This window comes from Alosa pseudoharengus, unplaced genomic scaffold, assembly GCF_046254945.1.
Source record: "Alosa pseudoharengus isolate Yale_2024_CS ecotype anadromous, Long Island Sound unplaced genomic scaffold, YU_APseudo_1.1 YU_APseudo_1.1_scf_12, whole genome shotgun sequence".
In the NCBI taxonomy this organism is placed as follows: Eukaryota; Metazoa; Chordata; class Actinopteri; order Clupeiformes; family Clupeidae; genus Alosa; species Alosa pseudoharengus.
Genome location: NW_027468587.1, coordinates 35,166,814 through 35,189,480, shown reverse-complemented (window position 1 = coordinate 35,189,480; position 22,667 = coordinate 35,166,814). Strand labels below are relative to the sequence as shown.

The 22,667-nt window shown below is 38.2% G+C and overlaps 2 protein-coding genes and 1 long non-coding RNA gene across 3 annotated transcripts; all 3 read right to left on the bottom strand.

Moving 5' to 3' along the window:
• Nucleotides 1-600: 600 nt before the first annotated feature.
• Nucleotides 601-10,328, bottom strand: LOC143119687 (sodium-dependent neutral amino acid transporter B(0)AT3-like). The gene is made up of 12 exons (XM_076281306.1): nt 10,154-10,328; nt 8,174-8,314; nt 7,923-8,060; nt 7,649-7,830; nt 7,298-7,408; nt 7,095-7,207; nt 6,833-6,961; nt 6,590-6,746; nt 6,176-6,380; nt 1,448-1,607; nt 1,141-1,303; nt 601-795 (listed from the first exon to the last, which is right to left on the bottom strand). The coding sequence occupies exons 1-12, from the start codon at nt 10,326-10,328 to the stop codon at nt 601-603; spliced, it is 1,869 nt and encodes a 622-aa protein (XP_076137421.1).
• On the bottom strand, nt 2,133-5,618 carry LOC143119523 (uncharacterized). Its single transcript, XR_012986298.1, has 5 exons — nt 5,515-5,618; nt 4,600-4,686; nt 4,371-4,520; nt 4,053-4,129; nt 2,133-3,309 (listed from the first exon to the last, which is right to left on the bottom strand). It is a non-coding gene; the product is annotated as an uncharacterized LOC143119523 (long non-coding RNA).
• A 709-nt stretch (nt 10,329-11,037) lies between the features above and the next one.
• slc6a19b (solute carrier family 6 member 19b) lies at nt 11,038-20,537 on the bottom strand. Its single transcript, XM_076279554.1, has 12 exons — nt 20,339-20,537; nt 18,359-18,499; nt 18,121-18,258; nt 17,819-18,000; nt 17,302-17,412; nt 17,027-17,139; nt 16,792-16,920; nt 12,820-12,976; nt 12,457-12,661; nt 12,068-12,227; nt 11,816-11,978; nt 11,038-11,552 (listed from the first exon to the last, which is right to left on the bottom strand). Exons 1-12 carry the CDS (start codon nt 20,535-20,537, stop codon nt 11,337-11,339), a joined length of 1,914 nt encoding a protein of 637 aa, XP_076135669.1. The 3' UTR covers nt 11,038-11,336.
• Between the last annotated feature and the right edge of the window lie 2,130 nt (nt 20,538-22,667).

The window sequence follows — 22,667 nt, the reverse complement described above, 5'->3', positions numbered from 1 at the left end:
TAGCAAATTAAACAGCAGGGGAAAGGTCCTGAATAGATCCCTGCCATGGGAAATGATGATATTGGGCACTGACCTCTGCTTACACACATACACTAAGATCACATCAGAGCTGTGCGGAACTCTGCAGCACGAAGATCACTCTGTGTCACCTCTGTGTATACGTTTTTGGACTACAAGAAAATTTACAGAATGGTATTCTAATAAAAAAGATGAATTCTTTATTACTGTGTTTCATGAAAAATAAACTTATGTACATGCAAACTTATAATATACATGTATCAGTTATGCACATTTTCACTCATTAACTCAAAGCATTTTATTTTAAAAATACAAAAAACGTAACATTACATACAGTACAAGTGTAATTAATGCTAATAGCGGCTGTTTTAAATGATAATTTAAAAAGATGTAACTTCATAACAATTCTTGAAACCCTCTATGAAAAGGGAACAGCAATCAAGTGGCCAAACCTCTAAATTCAGTTAGAACATCATCATATTTGAAATGTGGTTTAAATTAACTTTAAATTAAAGTTAGACCCAACGGCCAGCACTTTTGGGAATATCAAAACCAATATCATCATGAATATGGTGCTCCTGGTTACATGTCTGATGTGAAGCTCTCGGTGTCGTAGGGGTTGGGCGTCCGCTTGTGGGCAATATATTTCCTGAGGCGCTGTATGAGTTTGAAGAGGGCTCCCAGAGGGATAAGCATGCAGGGCACGGCCGCGAGCAGCACACAGATGGCGTACACCCACCCTGGATACGGATGCACATCAGGCAGGGGGAAATCAACCTGCACCACAAACACAACTCACGGTAGGCTTCTGCTCATGCACAACTCATGATCTTATAACCTCCTTTCAAAGGGACATCTACAGGTTTAATGCTTTTGGCATAGAAAAAACTACTGTGTTTATTCTTTGATGATGTGCAGATATTTCTGGTCAGAAAAAAGAGAGATACAATTAAAAAGAGAGGACAATTGTCTGAAATTAAGAAATAGCTGTGGGAATACTGCCAAAATACGTCTTTTTACCTTTAGGATTATAACTGTTCTGTATGTCTAAAAGATTTGTACACCTATCTGACATTGTTATGGCTTCGTGTAATTATTATTAGAGATGAGAGAATGTCTTACATAGTCGGGGTTCCATGCGGAGTATGTTGGCTTCTCTCCTGCTTCTACCACAATATATGCCAGAAACACAACAAGCAGCATCAGTGGACTAATGACCCTCCAAGTGACCTGCCAGTACAGGTTAGGCCTTCGACCTGTCATCCACTCTATGTCATCATTGAACCTGCACACAAAATAAAAATGATACTCTCTCATAGAAAATGTAAATGTAAATGTAAAGGTCTTTTATGTTCTACACTTTTGCTGCTCTTGAGTTTTTTTACAGTATGTTTTGTCTGTAACATATAGCAGATGGAATGATGACTACCTGTTGATCCCATATATGTAGACTACTGCTGTTATTTCAAAAAAGGCAATGACAAGCAGAGGTAGTGATCCAACATAGTTGTTGAAAATCTCAAGCCAGTAGTTTCCTGATCCCAGAGTGAAGAGGAGGGCCACAGTGAAGGACACCATACACATAAACCCTGAGAAAAAGAGAACCATTCCAAAACAAAAGATTTAGTTATCAAATATTCTTCACGTTTCTTCTCCTTGTTTAGCACTACATGTTGCTGCACAGTAAAATTGTCAGAGTTGTTTTCAACTCTAATAGAGTCGATTCTGACTCTGTCATAGAGACCCATTGGTCCCACCCCACAGAGAGTAAATTTGACTCTTCTCCTAGAGCACATTTTTCAGAGTTAAATTTACTCTATAGAGAGTTGAAAAATCACCAAGATAAACTCCACAGGGAGTAAAGAAAAATCTACTCTATAAGCCAACAACTCTTTCCAGAGTCATCTTAACTCTTAATGGGGTAATCTTAGTTTATCTCTATTCAGAGTTTATTCCCAGCTACTCTTGCTAGAGTCACCATTTTGCTTGTCTTTATCAGGCTCTACAAAATCTGAAGGACATACAGACAAATTATTGAAAATATATTTATTACAAAATATTAAGTTAATGTATCAATATACAATATAAAAAGTTTCATTTTTTTTCCTTTTGTAAATGCATGTACAACACATTTGGCATCAAATGGAACAAAGCCACTAGAACATAATATTAAGTTGTTGTTAGTGATACATTAGCTTACATACCAATTTTACTCACTCTACAGCCTGTACTGAAACATTCTAGCATCACTGACATGTTTAAGTCTACACATTCTAACAGTGAAGCTACACCAGGCACGTAACTGAAGCGTTACGTTCGCATAGCGTCTGCTGCAACAATTAGCTGCCACTATAATCAATGGAGGTAGCTACACCAGACGTGATAGCGGCGCGTACATTCGAAAAAAATAGACCATTCATTTAAAATGAATTTTACGCGTCGCGAACGGAACGCTTCAGTTACGCGCCTGGTGTAGCTCATACCTAAGGCATGATCCAATGGATGGGGCCTAGAAGAGATTTTCAAGATGACTTAAAGTATGATTCATTTCCTCAACACTTTGCTTATCACTCAAAAAACTGAATAGTTTCCTTAACCTGTATCTCATGTACAGCAGAATGCATAACAGGAACCACTGTATCAAAATCTACCGCCAAATCATTACTTCTGTGTTCACTACAGTTATTTTCCAAAACATGAACATTATTAACGCTATGCTCATGTAACATTTCCAAATGTTTTCTAAAAGCCAGAAAATGTCCCTGAAACACCCAGTCTCACCACACTTTAACCTGAGTGTTCTACCGGGACACAGCCCATGTGGTGATTCTGCTACCTGGATCCTTTTTTGCAGTTCGATGCTGGAGGAAGAAAGACCTTTACTCTGTTTAATAGTCTTCTCTTTGAACATAGTTGACCACCTCTCAAGAAGGTTCGCTGAAATCTCACCAAACAGTAACACAGTCTTGCTCAATCTGATCCATTACATCCACGAATCGAGAGAATGTTGCAAGCATATGAGGTGATTGAGGGTCATGGACCATTTTTTCTGACGATAATCAAACGTTCACCTTCAGCCGCACAACTTCTTCATCAGAAGAATGCTTCATTAGAGATACCGCCTCTCTCAGCTGTTCTTCATTCAGGACTGGCTCGGGCACATCTTCAGAAGCTGGTCCTCCATTATGTTCATTGTGTGCTGGACTTTGTGGTTCCTGAGGCTTTCCTCTGAATTGTTTTAATGCGTCAGGCCGGGTACCCTGATCCGCTGGCTGGATCATAGAAATGTTCCTATAAAACAGTGTAAAGTAGGGTGAGTTCCAGCATTAAGGGGAAATCCAGCGATTTTCCAAATAGATCTCCATTTATTGGGTCACCGAGTATGTAAAACGAAAACAATCGGTTTTACATAGCTCGAGTTGCTAAAGCCAGCAGCTAAAGCGACTGTGCAGCTACAGCGCTACACTCTGGGGTCATGAACATTAGGGCTCAGGAACATGCCCCTAGAGTGTAGCACAGTAGCTTCCTTGCTGCATCTCGAGCTAAGTGAATCCGATTGTTTTTTTGTTTTGTTTTTTTCCCTGTACCGACAGTTCTCGGTGACCTTGAGAAATGGTAAACAATGTATTTGATCTTAAACAGATTCATTACAATTTCTATGCAGAAATACTTATGAAATGGTTTCATTTCAAGTTCAATCATTTAAAAGAGACAAATAATACTGTTCATCTGGTGGTTGAGATGCTGGGATTTAAAGTCAAAAGTCAAGCACAGCATGACAAATCCACACACTCACATCTGTGCAAAATTATCTTTTTATATAGCTTTCGGTCATGGGCCTTTTTCAGGATTCCTGAAGAGGGTCTATGACCGAAATCTAGAATAGAAAGATAATTTTGCACAGATCTGAGTGTGTGGAATTTTTTTGAAGAAAAAAAAATACCTCAGTGTGGGTTTCAGTTTAGGTTACCTTTGTGTTAATGGGCAGCATAAAGATTTTACCAATATTTAACAAGGGAAAAAATGCCACTTACTTACTCTACCCCATCATCTCCCTTGGGCTTATTTGGAAACAAGGCAGTGGTGTCATCTGAATCACATAATGCATCTACTACAAAGCAGAGGACAAAATAAATCAGTTATATAGTCATGTCCAGTACCTGTGACGGCTGTATGTCATGTAGTCTTTGATGGCTGAGATTTTTAAACACTAAATAGGCTCAAAGACGGACATAATCAACATCCACAAACCCCACAGAGTGGAATTCCATCAAAACAATGTGTTCCAACCGCTGTTGATATATTCACAAAACTTGTACCAAGTTTTAACTACATTCCATATTACAACTCACCATCATCTTCTGCAGGCTTCAGCTTTAATACACCACATTTTGGATCCTTCACCACATCTTCAGACACATAGTTGTCAATCTTCTGTACCAAACTCATCATACATTTTAGCCCAGCTTGGTGTTTGGCTTAAATATCAAATTTCATGAACACTAAAATAAAAATTAACAGAACATTACAAAAAAAACTGACAATAGACTTAAACAATGCAACAATTGAATAAATCAGTACCTTGGTTAAATAAATCCTCTAGAGTGGCATCAGTTTCCACCATTTTAATGTATCTGGTCTGCCTGGTATTTAACTTTCACCAACATCCTGAGAAAACATAAAATCAAACATTCAGACAAAATCAACACTACTTTTAAAACAGTTTCTTAAAAAAAAACAGGTAACAACTATCTCAGTGACACTGACTAAACTAGTAAATGTGGCACGTGCACCTGTTGGCACTTTGCACTGAACACGTGTCTTCTATGCTATCAATGATGCACATTCAGCAATCAACACGTCCTTGATAGTCAATTAATGCAGCTAGTTTTGAAATAACCAACTTGTGAAGGCCAAATTCATGCTTATGGATGCCTGTTTTACGTGAAACAAGCTTTTTGGTAGAGCATGAACTTTAAGCTAATTTGCCCTATTAATGACTGTTAATGTTAAGTAGCTAACAACAGTAACTGTTACCTCATTAAGCTAACCATAGCCTTTATTTGATATCTGATTTGCATTATGCTAAGCTGCCAATGAGAGCTACGTTGGCTGATAGGCTAGCTGCTAACCAAGTCAATGTTGACCATTAAAGACGATTATACTGGTATCATATTTGGTTGAGTAAATATTAACATGATAAAAAAAAAACTTATAGCATTGTACAATACGGGAGCACGAATTGACATGTACCTCATGTTACACAGAGGTAACGTTAACGTTCATGTTAACTTTTAACCTTCGTTAGCAGTTAACTTAACGTTAACGTTAGCCCCTGAAGGTCAACACATTTCAGAATGATATCTTGACCATACATTTACGTTAAGTTACACTCCTCTTACGCGTCACCGCTTATTGTTTATCATTTTCGAGGCATACTACGGAACATGTGAAATAAATCTCTAGTAAGTGTATTTTAGATGAACATCTACTCACCTTCAACTGCACTTCAGAGAGATTCTTCTAACCAGGCTCCGTCGCGTCGCTGCATTCTCTCAAATGGAAGGAAGTGGGTGATAGGCTACTAACGTTCGTCTCTGACGTGAGATGCCAGAGGGCACGTTCCGCCAGTTCGTAATTTGTCTGAGCCCTTACACACTTGCATGTAACAAACATACAATACTTATAATTATTAGTATTATTATAATGTTTGTTCGCTTTGACTATTCTTTGTGAACAGCTATAGGCTTGATAACAGAGACTCCGTTTATAGATAGCTTAGCAGTATTTGCCTATTTTACTGTAGCACATGCTAGCCTACAAACTTGCAAGTAATTTTTTAGTAGCCTAGTCCAGAAAAAAATCTTAAAGCTACCGAATGACTTTGGAATAAACCAGAAGAAAACACTTGATTTTTTATGAATAATATCCAAATAATAATTAGGCAAACATCTCCCAAGAAATTTCTAAAATGGCGTCCAAATGAGAAAATGAGGTGGATGATTAACTCTTGTGATTTTAACTCTGTTTTTTAACTAATATGCTAGAGTACATTTTACTCCAACTGTAGTAAATGTAACTCTATTAGAGTCAATAACAGTCTACTCTGTCATTTTAACTCTTGGGATTTTACTGTGTGTTCTCTTTGTAGTGCTACCTGTAAAAACTTCTTTCGGGCACCATTTGGGCACCAGGTGGAGGTCAAGTAGAGGTGTTAGAACTCCTTCCAGATTCCCAAACATGGAGGACAAGCCCAAGCTGAACAGCATGACGAAGAAAAGCACTGCCCACACCTGGGAACCAGGCATCTTGATCACCGCCTCAGTGAACACTATGAAAGCAAGACCAGTTCCCGAGGCACTCTGAAATACCGGGAGACATTATTAACACTTAAAACAGTTATTTCAATTTCAATGTTTCAACTTCAATTTAATTGTACTTATAGAGCGCCAAAACATTACACATGTCTCATGGCGCTTTACAGAGTGATAGACAATCAGAGAAAAAAAGAAAAGAAAAGAAAAGAAAAGAAGAGAAGATTTCAAACTGGGTACTGTGTGCTTGTGTGTACCTCATCAAGGAATGTTTTAAGACTGCAGTTCCTCAGATGGAGGCTCATCAATAGGCTGGGATCAGTAGTGTTTAAATGGGTTAGCCAGTCATCATAGTTCTCCACTGTCATGTCCTGATCTCCAATGTTGAATGCATTTGTCAGAGCCAGGATATTTCTGTTATTGTTAAGGGAATACACTATTAACTTGACAGAAATAAAGAAATAAATATTTTCACAAAGAATACTAATCCATGAACTTACTTGCCAAGGCAGTCATTAAAATTAGCATTTGCCTTGAATCCCAAAATGGCAAATATAGGTATTGAGGCATAAATCGATGTGACACTGTTAACAACTCCAACGATGAGGGCATCACGCTCACAGTTATTTCTAAATATTGAAAGGAATTAGTTCAGGATTGTTGTTCAATCATATGGAATAAATAAACGACTGCATGAATGAATACATACTGTATATGGAAAAACGGACTGTTATATGTGAAGATCATTCATTCATTACTTACTTCTGGGGATTATAGCTGGAAAATGCAATGAGTCCCCCAAAGGCTAAAGACAAGGAGAAGAAGATCTGCGTAGCAGCGTCCAACCACACCTTTGGGTTCTTCAGAGTTTCCCACTGCCGTCAGAAAACAACTCTGAGCAATGTTACCCATAGATAACCACACACTGTATTTGTTTATATGGAGACGTGATGGATAATACTCACGTCTGGTGTGAAGAGGTACACAAGGCCCAGAGAAGCTCCTGGGAGAGTGAGCGCTCTGATCACAAAGATGGTGAGCACAAGGTACGGGAATGTGGCTGTGACATACACTGCCTAAAAAATCAACACATGCACATACAATCCTCTCTCTCTCTTTCTCTCTCTTTCTCTCTCTCTCTCTATGTATATACAGTATCCAGTAGCCTAGTAATAGACAGTAAAATGAATAATGGCATCAAGATAACTGCTGGAGAAATGATACCATTGAAAAAGCATTCTATAATTTACCTAGGGCTTCAACGTTAAAACTCTGCAAGAACAATTTCTTTAATGGCTTTTTAGGGAATTCCTTACTTTGCCAATAGTTTCAATGCCACGAATGAAGCACACATAGACCAGGCACCAAGCTGTAGCAAGGCATAGCACCATCCACCACTGCAATGAGCCACTTGTCTCGATGTTAGGAGTGATGTTTAATGTCTTCCGGTACCAGAAGTAATTCACTGGTGTGCTTTTCTCACACTCAGTGATGTAGTCTGAATTTGGGCAGAAAACAATAGATAGACTTTAGAACATTGTAGGTTCTCAAAGTTGTGCCTTTATTATCAGTGCTTGGGGGCCAATGTACCTGTTCTGTTCATGTCGATCGGGCAGCTCTCCCATGGGAGAGGATTTTGGAATGAGTGGAAAAAGTACCACAAGATCCAGGCCAGGATTGTGTTGTAGAACAAGCCCACCAAGAAGGACACCGTCATTGAGGCAAGACCTGCAAATAAACCCAATAGTGAGGACACTTGTGTATGTGGCCACATTAAACAACTCTAGGCCAAGTAATGTATTGTGCTTTCTTCACACGTTTAATGCCCAGAACTTGCTTACCAACTCCTCCTAGATACGGGGAGATTGAGTTCCAGACCCCGATGCTCCCCATCCTCAGCCTTTGCCCTATAGCCAGCTCCAGGTGCAGCAGCGGCAGGCCCTCAAACACGAGAGCTATCAGGTATGGGATGAGGAATGCACCTGGGCCATACAAAGGTACACAGTCACAACTGACCTGCTGACCTGCTCCATGGTCTTCAGACATTATAAATCCTTTATTTCATACTGTATCCATACTCATATCCGTGTTTCAGTTTCTCTGTTGAGCACAAAATTCTACACCTACAACCATGTGATTAAATATGAGAGAAGCTGATGAGAGGATGGCCTGGGTTAGAGCGGCAATATGTCTTTCAGACATGTAAGCTTGAACTCATTTGTTTTATCATGTTTTGTGCCCAATTGATGTGCCCTTTGATGTTGCACAGTAAATGGATAGCAAAAGTTATGCATAAACTTTAGGTCCCACTTTACTTTACAGCCTTGTCAATAAGGTCTATTTCAAACAAATAAATGTAATTAAAGAAGCCATAACTCTAAGTAGTACCCTACAATACATTATATAGATCTGCCGCAGAGGTTATACTATGGGTTTGGTTTGTTGATGTACACTGACTTCACAAACAATCCTTTCTGTACATTTACAAAGTTACAAATATTGGTTTGTCTTCACGGATCCTCTCCACAGTAGCACAGAAGTGTAATGATATGTTGAGCCTTGTCAGGGGCTTAAAGTAACAATTTACTTTGAAGCAGTGAATTTGCCCCCAAGGTCGATTGCTATATGCAATTTTGTTTCAAATGCATATTCCAGTCTTCATGCATATTATTTTCATTTAACCCAATAGCAACAACCCTCCTTTGTAACCAAACTGTCTTGATCTGGATATACACAACATAAAAAGAATGTAGGACAAAAAAATTGCGGTATGTTTGTTTGACAATGCCATGCTATCAACTCTTTGCTGCCCTTTAGAGGACATTCAGATTAAGAATCAAATACGTAAGCTCCATTTGCAGGTATACACAGACATAACCTATGCTACTTCTTCAGCGAAGAAGATGTGCAAAATAACAAACAACAAATGCACATGCGAATAAAATTCATTTTTGAAATAAATCCAAACTTTCATATGGAAAGAATCACAGCATTACAACTTAACTTGGTAACACTTTACTTTTGGAGGGACATGACACTAACACTAGCACACAGCATTACAACTTAACTTGGTAACACTTTAGGTTTTTGGAGTGACATGACACTAACACTAACCTAACCCTAACCCTAACTTGTCATGACAAAAAACGAATGACGCTTTACAGAAGCGAAGCATTATTTCATTAACGTTTATGACTTGTTTATAATGTTTACGACATGTTCATGACAGTGTCATGTCACTCTTATGTAGATACCTTCAAGTAAAGTGTAACTCATAACTTTTGCAAAATATGTTCAGCAGTGTGCTTCTCTAACAATGTACATTGTCCCTGATATAAAGGGAATTCAGACAGAGAATTATACTAGGATGTTGATGATAAGAAAAGATGGCTTGTAAAGGCAAGATTTTATACAACTAATAATGTTACCTCATATGTCAACAAAAATGGTTGACAACCAGGTGACAAGAGGTAACAGAAAACATTCAGCAGAACTTCAACACTACATACCGGTATGTATGTATTATTATTATTATTATTATTATTATTATTATTATTAGGTTATTCAACCTTTTGATTATGTTTGTATCAGTATACTGATGTTGTAGCCTACATGTGCACATACATACCCTTAGAAAATCAGAATGTAATTCTAAGACTAAGAATAAGAAATATAAGTACAAATTAGGTATATTTCATTATGCTGATCAATGTAACACTGCATGAAAAGGAGGCACAAAATGACCATTAAATTGTCTACTATTATTGGAAGGAAACATTTTCCACCCTCAATCTTTATCCACTGCAAAAGTAAGGACTCACCTCCTCCATATGTCTGACATAGGTAAGGAAAACGCCAAACATTTCCAAGACCAACAGCAAAACCGATACAGGTCAGAAGGTACTGGACCTTGTTGTCCCATTTTGGACGTTCATCAGTGACTTTGGACTCTTCCAACTCAATGTGATCAGACATGCTCCTCACAGCATCCCCCATGATATGGCTGGCTCTTGCACCAAGGAAGTTCAGTATACCCTCTCTGTTATTTTGCAGTAGCTCAGGTCTGAAGCTTTGGTCTTGGGTTTAGTCTAGTCCATGTGTCAGATGGAGTCCCTCCTAGTTTCAAAGTTGTGCTGCAGCTCCTGTTGATTTTTGGTTTTAAGGAGAAAGGAGGGGCCTGTGCAGAACCATATCTTCTGTCGGTACCTGGAGCTCAACAAAGGTCTGATATGCATTTGAGTACATAGGAGAGCCCTACAGGAGTGCGTGGTCATTCTGAGAGGCAGGAGAAAGTTGTGGGACCATTACACTGAACTGATGCATTTATTGAAGTGCTTGTTTTCTCACCATCGATTTAAAGTTAATGTGTGACTTACTACGGTAAGTGAAAAAAAAAATCAAAGGCTGATATGATATGAACAAAGAACAATGATGGTTTAAGCTGTGCTCAAATAATTGAAGAGAGCATAAAGTTGAGCCTCTTATTCACAGAATATATTTATATAAGATGTAAAAATGCATTTAAGCTTTTATGTACATTTACACAATTTACTATTTTTTGTTACACATCATATATATTAATACAAAATACAATGTTGTGATAAACCTTACAAATGGTACACATATATTACAAAATTTGGGTAATCAATACTGATAAGTTAATATGCTTTACTTAGGTGCATTGTTTTCCTTTGTACCCCAAATTAATATAATTCCATTGACATTGCGGTATTGTGCAGAAATGTTAAAAGAGGAAATATTAAAGGAAATGATAATAATTGACATGGTAGTGGTGTCTCTTTGGACTAGTTTGGTCATTTTTGTTCAATGTCAGATCTGGTATCCAAAAGTACTCTGTATGTTAACAATGAAACATTTTGATATTAAAAGAGCTCGCAATAAAAAGGTTGCGAAATGCACTACGCTTTTATCAGTGAAACTAGAGATCAGACTTGTGAATATGTATTTAACTGATAGTAAATTTGTCTGTGTTCATGTAGTCCTTCATGAGTCTCTCCTTTTCAGGCCATCCTCCATCTGGTAAGAAACAGTGTTGATCATTTGTGCTTTGTCATCTTTTTCCTTCTTGCAACAGCGGTTTTGTATCAGCTTGAAAATAGCTGCTCCTGGCACAGCAAGACTAGGTATTCCAGCCAAGATGAATATGATGACATAGATCCACTCTGGATATGGCTTCTTCTCGAGAGTGGGGAAGTTATCCTGGAAATAAAAATGTTTGATATTTGTCAAAACAAGAACAAAAACCACAGTAAGGATAGTACTCAACCTGTTCTCAAACTTGCCAAATTTCCAATATAGCACTTGAACTTGACTTTGAGAACTTTTAAAAATATTCACAGATGTGTAGCACCAAAAACATAGTGTGCTGTGTGATATATTGACATATTAAACAGTAAGTAACAGTATATTTCTTAAAACAAAAGATTTTTGCATCAGTGATGATGATCGAACTGATTTCTTACAGAGGCTGGATCCCAGGCGATGTAGAAGATATCCTTGGTGACCGTTGTAACCAGGTAGAACACAAGGATGGCCAACATTATGGCTGGACTAATGAATCGCCATGTGGCCTGCCAGAAGATGTTGGGCTTGTGTCCGATCATGAACACCAAGTCCTCATTAAATCTGGAAGTTAAAAAAATATATACCATGGTGAGCAATGTTATTTCATGCATCAGCTACAATCCTCTGATTATAAGCCACAAAAAACTCACCTGTCAATGCCATATACATACACCACTCCAATCATCTCACAGAAGGCAATGATAAGCAAAGGAATGGACCCCGCAAAGGTGTCAAAGAGGGCAAGCCAGTAATTTCCTGATCCTTGGACAAATATGAGTCCCACCAAGCAGCAAACGAGACAGGTTAGACCTGCATGCAGCAAGGTTAGGAGAATGGGGAAAGGAGGAGATACAGTATGTATTCAATCCAATAAAAAAAAAATACTGGAAATTGTCTCAAGACACTTCACAGTAGGGTATAATCATTATCTTCAAGTCATGACACAAGATAAGAACTGCCAGTCAAACATTTCTTTTCTACATATTTTTGTATATGTATTTCAAGGATTTCAGTGATTTAAGGTCCTATTTACACCCACCTGTGACAGCCTCTTTGGGCCATGACTTGGGGAAAACCTTAAGGTCCTGTAGAGGGACCAACACCCCTTCAATGTTGCCGAACATGGATGACAAGCCCAGGCAGAAAAGCATGATGAAGAACAGGACAGACCACAGAGGAGACAATGGCATCTTTGTGATGGCCTCAGTGAACACAATGAAGGCCAGACCCGTCCCCTCAACGCCCTTAAAAGGCAGAAAGTGTCACAGCTGTCATCAGATTCACAGGCATACTTCAATTCAGCAGTGTACCTTTTCATATTGACTGATTTATGCTTCTCTCTTTTTTTAATATGCTGTATGTCTAAATATGAACGGTCAAAAAGCCAGTGAAGAGTTCATACCTCACTGAGGAAAGTGTTCAGGTTACAGGTTTTAAGGTTGAGTGTTTGGATGACATTTGGATCTGTACTATTGTACAGAGCCACGACCTCATCATAGTTACTTGTGTTGACACCCCCCTCAGGAAGATCAAAGGCGTTCATTAGGGCTAGAATGTTCCTAAAATTGAAAGTGAAAGTGTCTTTATTACTTATCTTTAGGGCTGTCAATCAATAGGACTAAAAAAAAATGTAATTAATTACATCCTCTGTGATTAATTGATCTAAATTAATCACATGCATCCATTTTTGCTATGAACATATCTTAAAAACAAGTTTGGTAGATGAGTGAATCAATGAACAGCCAAACCAACATTATAGACTTTAAAGTTCAATGTGTCTCTCTTTTATTATTATTGTCCCTTTGGGTCAGGCATCAGCATAGTGCCTGGTGTCAGATTTTTAGCATGATAAATGCAAATGACTGAAGTTACCACTCACTGTCAATGGCATGTGCAGAGTAAGGTAATGTGTGGAATGCCTCCTATGATTTATCCTTTTTTTGGCCATTCAAACTTGTAGATTTTTATTCACATAATTACAGTGCATGAAAATGCACTGTTCTGTTATCCAAAGTCTTCTTCTTATTATTATTATTATGCATGAAAATGCACTGTACTGTTCTTCCTAGGCAACTTCTTCTTATTATTACAGTGCATGAAAATGCACTGTACTGTTCTTCCTAGGCAACAACTTTTTACAGTGCATGAAAATGCACTGTACTGTTCTTCCTAGGCAACAACTTATGTTTCTTATTATTATTCCGCTTACCACTTTTTCCATACGCAATTTCTCTTGAACAGTTTAACTTAGAAACTTCATTCAAACTTTGTAACGTAGGTCTTCAAACAGATCGGGTTGCTATGTCTTTTCAACTTTTCAACTTTTATACTTTTTAAACTATTAAAGAAAAACTTTTTAAAAATCCCCATAGACTTAACATTGCCGATTATGACATCATAATACGGCCGTTAAGCAATTAAAATCCTATGGCAGGTGTTCAGGCCACCTGGATCAACTGCCAGTCTCAGGCTTTAAGCATACAAACTGGCCCTATTAAGACTACACATCCTGTTCAACTGCTTCCTCTGCCAAAAACTGCTTCAAAATAAAAGTCCTCACTACAATATTTCACTATTAAACAATTTAACCCTTTAAACTACTGAACTTTTTAACTGTTCAGCCATTGTAACTGTTACTTGTCATCAACTATGACTCCTACCCACTGTAGCTAGTTAGCATGGTTAGCATAATTAGCATTGCTAACATTATTAGCATTTTTAGCAAAACTGCTCAAAATGATTAGCTAAGTTAGCTAAGTAACATGGTTAGCATAGTTAGCATGCTAACATTGTTAACATGCTACTTAGCATTTTTAGCAAAACTGCTAAAAATGATTAGTTAAGTTAACTAAGTAACATGGTTAACATAGTTAGCATGTTAGCATAGTTAGCATGCTAGTTAGCATAGTTAGCATAACTATTAAAAATGATTAGCTAGGTTAGCTAAGTCACATAATTAGCATAGTTAGCATGTTAGCATTGCTAGCATAGTTAGCATGTTTATCAAAACTGCTAGCAAATGTTAGCTAAGTTAGCTAAGTAGCATGGTTAGCATGTTAGCATTGCTAGCACTGCTATAAAACATTAGCTAAGTAGCATGGTTTGCATAGTTAAAAATCTTAGCATAACTGCTAGCAAACATTAGAGCCATTCCAACTTTCAGTTATCGTCAAATATCTACCTATACACAGGCATTCAACTATTTGAATATCAACATTCATTAAACTTTCAGTCTGTCAACAACTTTTAAACTATTTACCTTCAACTTTTAAACAGTCTACTTTTAAACTATCAACCACCATGTCTATCCTACCATCACCGTAGTAACCATCTCTGTATTATCTGTTTTAACTATACATGATATTTTACATCACAACTTTAGCATTTTCATGCACTGGTAATTCCTTGGAATTGCATTTCTAGTTATTATTATTCTGCCCACCAAATTTCTGCGTCTAATTCAGCTTCAACCGTGTAACGTAGAAACTTTGTTTAAACTTTGTAACATAGGTCTTCAAAAGGACACTTGAGGAATGTATTTTTTACTTTTGTAAACTTTATACTTTTTGAGAATAATAATTCAGTGGAAATGCATGGATTCCAGTTTCTTCCAGTAGCAGCAACTGGAATCCATGCATTTCCACTGAATTATTTTTGGAATCTGATCCCTTATCATACCTGTTCATTCTTACTCGTCGCTCGACTTATCGTGACTAAATTCAAGATGGCTGCAAACGCTAAACTTCGTGAAGATACTGTCTGTATAAATCGTCTTGTAAGTAAACTACCAGTGCTTTTTCAAAGTTCTCAATGTCTCGTTTTAAATGTCAGGGCCCTTGGAAGTCTACCAATGAAGTGTGGAGATACATTGAGCCTCGTAAATGGGTGTAAAACAGTGATTTATTTGCATAGCTAGCCCGATGCCGAAGCACCAATATTGAAAAAGCTGTTGGTAGCATCGGCTAACTAGCGCCAGATTATGGAGTGCAGGGGACAAGCCGAGATGGGCTATGAGACATACGTTCACACTCAGTATCATGTTTCAATACACTTTAGGTCAATATCACACCGGAATTCTCCTTTAACAAAAAACAAGCTTATTTTTCCCCATAGACTTTGCATTAGCACTATGACATCACAATGGACTAATTAACTTGATTTGCACCTGTATCAACTACCAGCTGCTCAACTAGGACCTATCAAAGGGCCAGTTAAACTGATTGCACCTGTATCAACTGCTTTCTGCTTAACTAGGCCAACTCTCTGTGTCTCTCCATTCTACAAGGATATAAGGCACATTCCATCCAACTTTCTATCCATTTATCCTCTTCAAACCATTCACTCATCCACCCATTAAACTATCCATCAACATCTATTAAACAATCTGCCTCAACATCCATTCAACTTTCTGTCTATCAACATCCATTACACTATCTACATTCAACTTTTAAACTATATACTCTGTCTCAGGCTTTAAGCATACAATCTGGCTCTCTTAAGACTACTATTTCCTCCTTCCCACAACTGTTTCAAAATAAATGTCCTCACTACAATAATTCACTATTAAATAATTTAACTATTTAAACTACTCAACTATTTAACTGTTCAGCCATTTCAACTGTCAGTTGTTATGAACTATGACTCCTGCCAAATGTTTCCAAATAAAAGTTTGTTTGGCATTTTATGTCAATTTACAGTATGTTTATATTTTCATGCACGGGTAATTTCCTCGAAATTAAAATTTCTAGTTACTAGGTTGTTGCCTTTTCCATCCAGTAGGTGGCAGTCCAGGATAAGAAATAGCAGTTCAAGAAAATAAACTAAATAGTAGGAACAAAGAAATTAAAGCAGCATAGCCTACAAGTGCAAACAGAAATGTAATGTGTGAAGTTATTGGACTGGAAATAAATGTAACCACCTTCTACATACTTTTCAAGACATTTTGTTTTAAGTGTAGTGTGCAACAAATGTAGTCAATTAAGGGGGTCTGTTAGTCAGTCGGTCATAGGGTAGGCTCAGCTAAATGTTAGCAAAGTTAAATGTTTCATTCAAAGCAATGCTTTCTCGTCTGCCTCCTCCTATCACGATAGCCAGACTGCACTGGGTCAAATGTCACTATAGTGATATATGAAATGGGATTAATCAGCGTTTTTTTAACACGTTATTATTTCTGTAATTAATTAGTCAAAATGAACGTGTTATTTTGACAGCCCTACTTATCTTTATACTTTTATTAGGCATTGTTTTTTGTTTTTTATTAATCATGTTAATGAGTAGGCCTATCATATGTGTGTTAGTATATTTAGTGAGTCATGAACATCATGTATAGCTAGTCATATGTTTTACATTTATAATAATGATACTGGACACGTACCCACTCAGACAGTCATCAAATCGCTCTGTTGCTCTGAAGCCAATGATGCTGTATATGACTGTAGCAGCATAGACTGATGTGAAAGCATTGATGATGGAGATGATCACTGCATCCTGTTCGCAGTTATTACTATGGACAACAGACATGGTATTATTATTATGCTGTCTGCTGTTCTGTTAAGCTTTGTTAACATGGCAGATGCAGAGTGTTTAGAGGAGTGTTCAAGAGCACTTACTGCACTGAGTTATAGCTGGAGAAGGAGATGAGCCCTCCGAAGGCTAACGAAAAGGAATAGAACACCTGAGCACCTGCATCCAGCCAGGTAGTGGGGTTTGCTAACTCATTCAACTACATATCCGTTTACACACACACACACACACACACACACACACACACACACACACACACACATATATTATATTTTATATAATTCACACCCTGGGCACAATTGCTCTCAAATGAGGCATTACCAGTGTCTGTATATGGTGTCTGTATATCACCACTACTTACATCCGGTGTGAAGAGAAACTTGATTCCATCCACGGAGCCTTTGAGAGTGAGCCCTCGGATCAGAAAGATGGTGAGCACCACATAAGGGAGCGTTGAGGTGACGTACACCGCCTAGGAAAGGCAGGAGTGAGTGGACATATCAACTGTTTAAAATAACACTGTAATGTCATATTATTATGTACTCATTTATACTGATGTGCTACAAAAACATGTGCTTAACTAATTTGTTTTGTTATATTGTAATTATTTTTTAACTTTTATAACCCTTATTGTTCACTGAATTTAGCATGAATCACTCTATTGCTTCAGAGAGCATGCCAAAGCTTTATTTTGTAAGACCATAAAGCTATAAATCTAAGGCAATCCTATTCCCAGTAAACATTTACAACCTTGTGACCTTACAGTCCAGCCTTACTGCCATCATTAAATGTCCTGTACTTTCCTATTTCACCTTGACGTACAGAGTGACTCACAGGTGTCATTCAGAATCAGTGCCCATGCTAAGGGTCAAACCTACCTTCCCCGTGGTCTCAATGCCACGGATGCAGCAGATATAGAGCACGCCCCAGGCACTGACCAGACACAACACCATCCACCACTGCAGACCCCCCGTGTCATCGATCACAGCAGTGGTGTTGAGCGTCTGCCGGTACCAAAAGTAATCCACAGGCGAGCTCCTCACACACTCAGACTCCAGGCCTGTGGTTTGTGGGGTAGAAACTTGGATCAATTTCACACAAACAGTGGAACAGAAACATCTTCCATCTGTCATGACCAGCTTAAATGGATTCACTGTCCTTATGAGGGCATCCAACTCACCTGTCCCGTTGGCATTCATAGGACACTGGCTCCATGGCAGTGGCTCCTGAAACGAGTTGAAGAAGTACCACATGACCCAGGCAATGATCATGTTGTAGTACAGACTGATCAGGAGAGACACACCCATGGAGGCCAAGCCTGCGGAGCAGAACACCATGTCAGGATGTGTAGAGTGGTCCACAGGTGACAACTCTCAACATGGACAAACATTAAAACATTAGTCTTAAAGAGGCCTCACCGACTCCAAGCATGTAGGGGTTTATGGTCCTCCAGACCCCCAAGCTGCCTTTCCTCAGACGCTGGCCAATGGCAAACTCCAGGTGCAGTAGAGGGATGCCCTCAAAGACCAGCAGGATCAGGAAGGGGATCATAAAGGCCCCTGGAAATAATAATAGCTGGGTTTACTTCCTAGATGGGTGAGACTGTAAACCCATGTGGGGTGGGGTTTAATGAAGCATTTTTTTTATAATTGTACTTTGGAAATGTGAAACACACTTTGAACCATAAAGGCATACTGCACTTAATTATTATGACAAAGTTGATATTGAAAATTCAAGTTGAAAGTCTAATCTGGTGTCCAGGGGGTCACATGCTGATGATAACACACATATATGCCTTTGTTCTGAGCCTGAGACTGGTGTGCTGTGGAATGCTGTGCTCCCCAGTCAGGGAAAATAAAATGCAACTTGAGATTTCTCCTTTGTTGATAGTGTGTAGAGTATGACCACTTAGGCACATGTTATTCTTTGACTGGCATTTGTTGACACAACTGATAACAGCCCAAGAGAACAGGTTAAGTGTTGGAAACAGGAAAGGGTTCAAGGCTATAAGTTAAAAACCATTACACAACAGGAAAGTTGTATTTTTTCTTTGTTATCAATGTGGTACTGGTGGTTCCTTTTCAAACAGTCAATTACCCTAAAAAGATTGATACCTGTGTGGTATGCACTTTCCATGGAGAGCAAAGTCACCCTAACTAGCAGACTTACATGTCAGCCTTTTTCTCCCCATACAGCCTGGTTAATATGTGAAGATACCACCGAAGAATTCACACCTACTGAGTGACCCTTACAAGACTCCTGGTTAACCTTGACTTGAGGTAAATATGTAACAACTGTAGATAAATAAAAAGGTGCATAATCCTCTTACACCTGAATAGCAAACTCATTTCAAGCTACCTCTGTGATATGAAGACAATACTCTCCACACATATCCTAATTCATATACTTTTCCAAACCATTGCATACTATGTATTCATGCATTATGAAAAACGTTTTTCAAAGACTGCCTTTTACTACCTTAGAGTAATTTCTAAAGTCAGATGCCTCCTTTCTCAACATGACTCATGCTTTCATTTCAAGTCGATTAGACTACTGTAATGCTCTTTTTGCTGGACTAACAAAGCAAACACTATACAAACTCCAGCTAATTCAAAATGCAGCTGCCAGAGTACTAACTGGAACGAGAAGATATGATCACATATCGCCAGTACTAAAATCACTACACTGGCTCCCAGTCATCAGTATTGACGAACCCTTTACTGAAAATGTTATTCCTTTACATGGACATGTAATTATTTCTGAATCAAGTATCAAATGTCAGAGAAGGTCTCACACATTATATTGTCTTCACTATAAAATATTATTGCAATATTTCCATTAAGTTGCAGACACACGGATTTAAGAATCCTACAGTTTTACAAAAACATTCTAATTAACAGGTCTAAACACTTTAACATGTCCCATTCTATTCTAAAAATGTTCTCATTTGGTGTGTTTTCATTGATCTGACATTTATGGAACATTTGTAACATTACTCTGAACTCTGAACTTTTAGAAACTTGAGTAATTTATGTGCCCCAAAGTTACTTTTTATTATTGTTCATGTGTTTGTTCCTATCTCAATTACGCGTACGCTGGCGAATCATGCCGCCCCATACAGCATCTTGTTTCTGTTTATTGTCAATTATTTGTTAATTTGCCTGTTTATGTCTTGATGACTGTGTGTGGAGCTCTTTGAGTTGCACTCTGTTCATATATAGCAAATGCACTATATAAATAAACTTTCCTTACCAAAGTTTACAGACATTTAAAGCTGAAGGTTCCTTGTTACCATTTTGTTTAGCCATTCAGAAAGCAAAAGACTGAGATTTCACAGTCAAACCAATTGTCCTCCAAAACCTAACAATATGATAGAAATCATTAAATCAGTCTCTTACCTCCTCCATGGCTCTGGCAGAGGTAGGGGAAGCGCCAGACGTTGCCCAGGCCCACGCAGAAGCCCACGCAGGTCAGCATGTACTGGGCCTTGTTGTCCCATTTGGGCCTGTCCCCGGCCTCCTCCACCTCCAGCTTGTCCAGCTGCTCATGGGTCAGGATCCGGTCCTCCAGGCCTGGGTTGGGGAGCTTCAGCTTCATGCCTGAGTGTGTGCTGCTCCTCTGAGTGACAGTGTCTGTTTAGATGGGCTTGTGTACGAGTGGCAGATTTATGGCAGTGCCAATGGGTGGCTGGCACAGTAGTTGCTCTGTATGTTCTGTACATGCAACTCTGACACGTGGCAGAGAGATGACCAGAGCGCAAGGCAAAGGACAGTATTTATAGTGAACTCCGGCACCTTGTCAACCTTCGGCTGGAGCCACAGCCTCTCCTAAATTATCGAAATCTGTACAGTCAGCTGAATGAGGCCAGTGCAAACTGTCACTTCAATAAAACTGCACTTGACAATAATTAATGTGTTACTGTGACGTAGGACACAGCGAGTCAACCACCTCTAATTAAAGAGCCCCTCCTCAGGTCCTCTGAGATGCCAATCAGAACAGAGATAAAGATCTATATGACCCAGTGGAGACTAGAAATGAGGGTTCAACATTCAGTTCAACAGTCAATACTGCTATCTTGGGCTTTCACAGAAAAGCAGAGGAAGTTGTGTTTTAAAAGGTGCTTTGTTATTGATGACATTTTCTAATGTTTACATGATGGGGACAAACATTGACAGAGCGACACTTGTTTTCCCCACCATATTGTCTGTAATGTTTGACTTCTCCACAGCTTGTCTGTATAGCGCCCCTGCTTGTGTAGGTGAGGAGCAGAGACACAGTGGCGACCATTGCCTATAAGAGTTCATATTGGTATTTGAAGGGAATAGCATATGGAAATGCTTCTTAATATTAAGATTAAGTTCTCAGAGAAAAAAAAAAACACTACTGACTTCCGTTACGTACAGGTTTTAAATAGCAATAACTCATTGTTAAATCTCTAATTGCATTGATATGTTCTGAGAGTGTGATAAAAAAGCAATCAGGAGTACACTGCGGTTCCCACAAAGCCATGCCAGAGGCTGTCATAATAAATCATTAAGCTCAAGTGGATATGGGGTGGACGGAATATCAAATGTAACGGTAACACTTTATAATAACTACACACAATTCATCATTTATTAAGCCTTCGTTACTTATTAGTTAATGGTTTGATCATCATTAGTAATTTCTAATTTATCATCAGTAAAGCATTTCTTCACACAGTTATAAATAGTTTGTTCATAGTAAATAGGCCTAAATCTAAAATATGTTTATACATTATTGTTAATACTTAATACATGATGCAATAATATGTTTTTGATTAAGTAATATTTTCATTATTTAACGGTTGTTACATACACATGCATTAATGATTAGTAAGGGTGAGGATACATATTTTATAAACCACTTCCTAATACTATAATTCATAATTAACTCAGAAGTTACAAGTGGTTAGTTAATGATATTTTGCGAGCTCATCTAAAGTGAGGACGTTTTATGCCTTGCAACACATTTAAAAATGAGTTATAAAGTTTACACTTGCATTTATTCATTTAGCCGACACTTTCACCCAAAGCGACTTACACATGTCAATGAAATTAAAGGGCAAGTCCACATTGGTGGACGCCAGAGTTTGAACCCCCAACTTTATGGGTTACTGCATGTTAACCCGGCTCGCTATCCACTACACTACCTCTGCCCAGCGGTATTATAACAGTAAAATCAAAAATATAATATAGATATGTGTGTTTACTATGAACAAACCATTTTTAACTGTGTGTAAACATGATTTACAGATGAGAATTAATGTAGGAATAATGCTTTACAAACGAAGAATACAGCATTTAATAATAGTTGACAGATGTTTAATAGCAGTGTGTAGTAAAAGACAACAGAAACTCTTGCATAATTGTTGACATTTCTTTCTGGGCCAAGGTAGTGTAGTGGATAAGGAGCTGGACCAGCATGCATTAGCCTGAAAAGTTGGGGGTTCAATTCCCGGCTTTCACTGTTATGTCAATGTGTACGTTGCTTGTCTGCTAATGAATGAATGTGAATGTAATCTTTACAACTCATTTGAAAATGTGTTGCAAGGCATAGAAAGTCCTCACTTTAGATAAGCTCACAAAATATCATTAACTAACCACTTGTAACTCCTGAGTTAATCATGAATTATAATTAGGAAGTGGTTTATAAAATATGTATCCTTACCCTAACTAATCATTAGTGCATGTGTATGTAACAACTGTT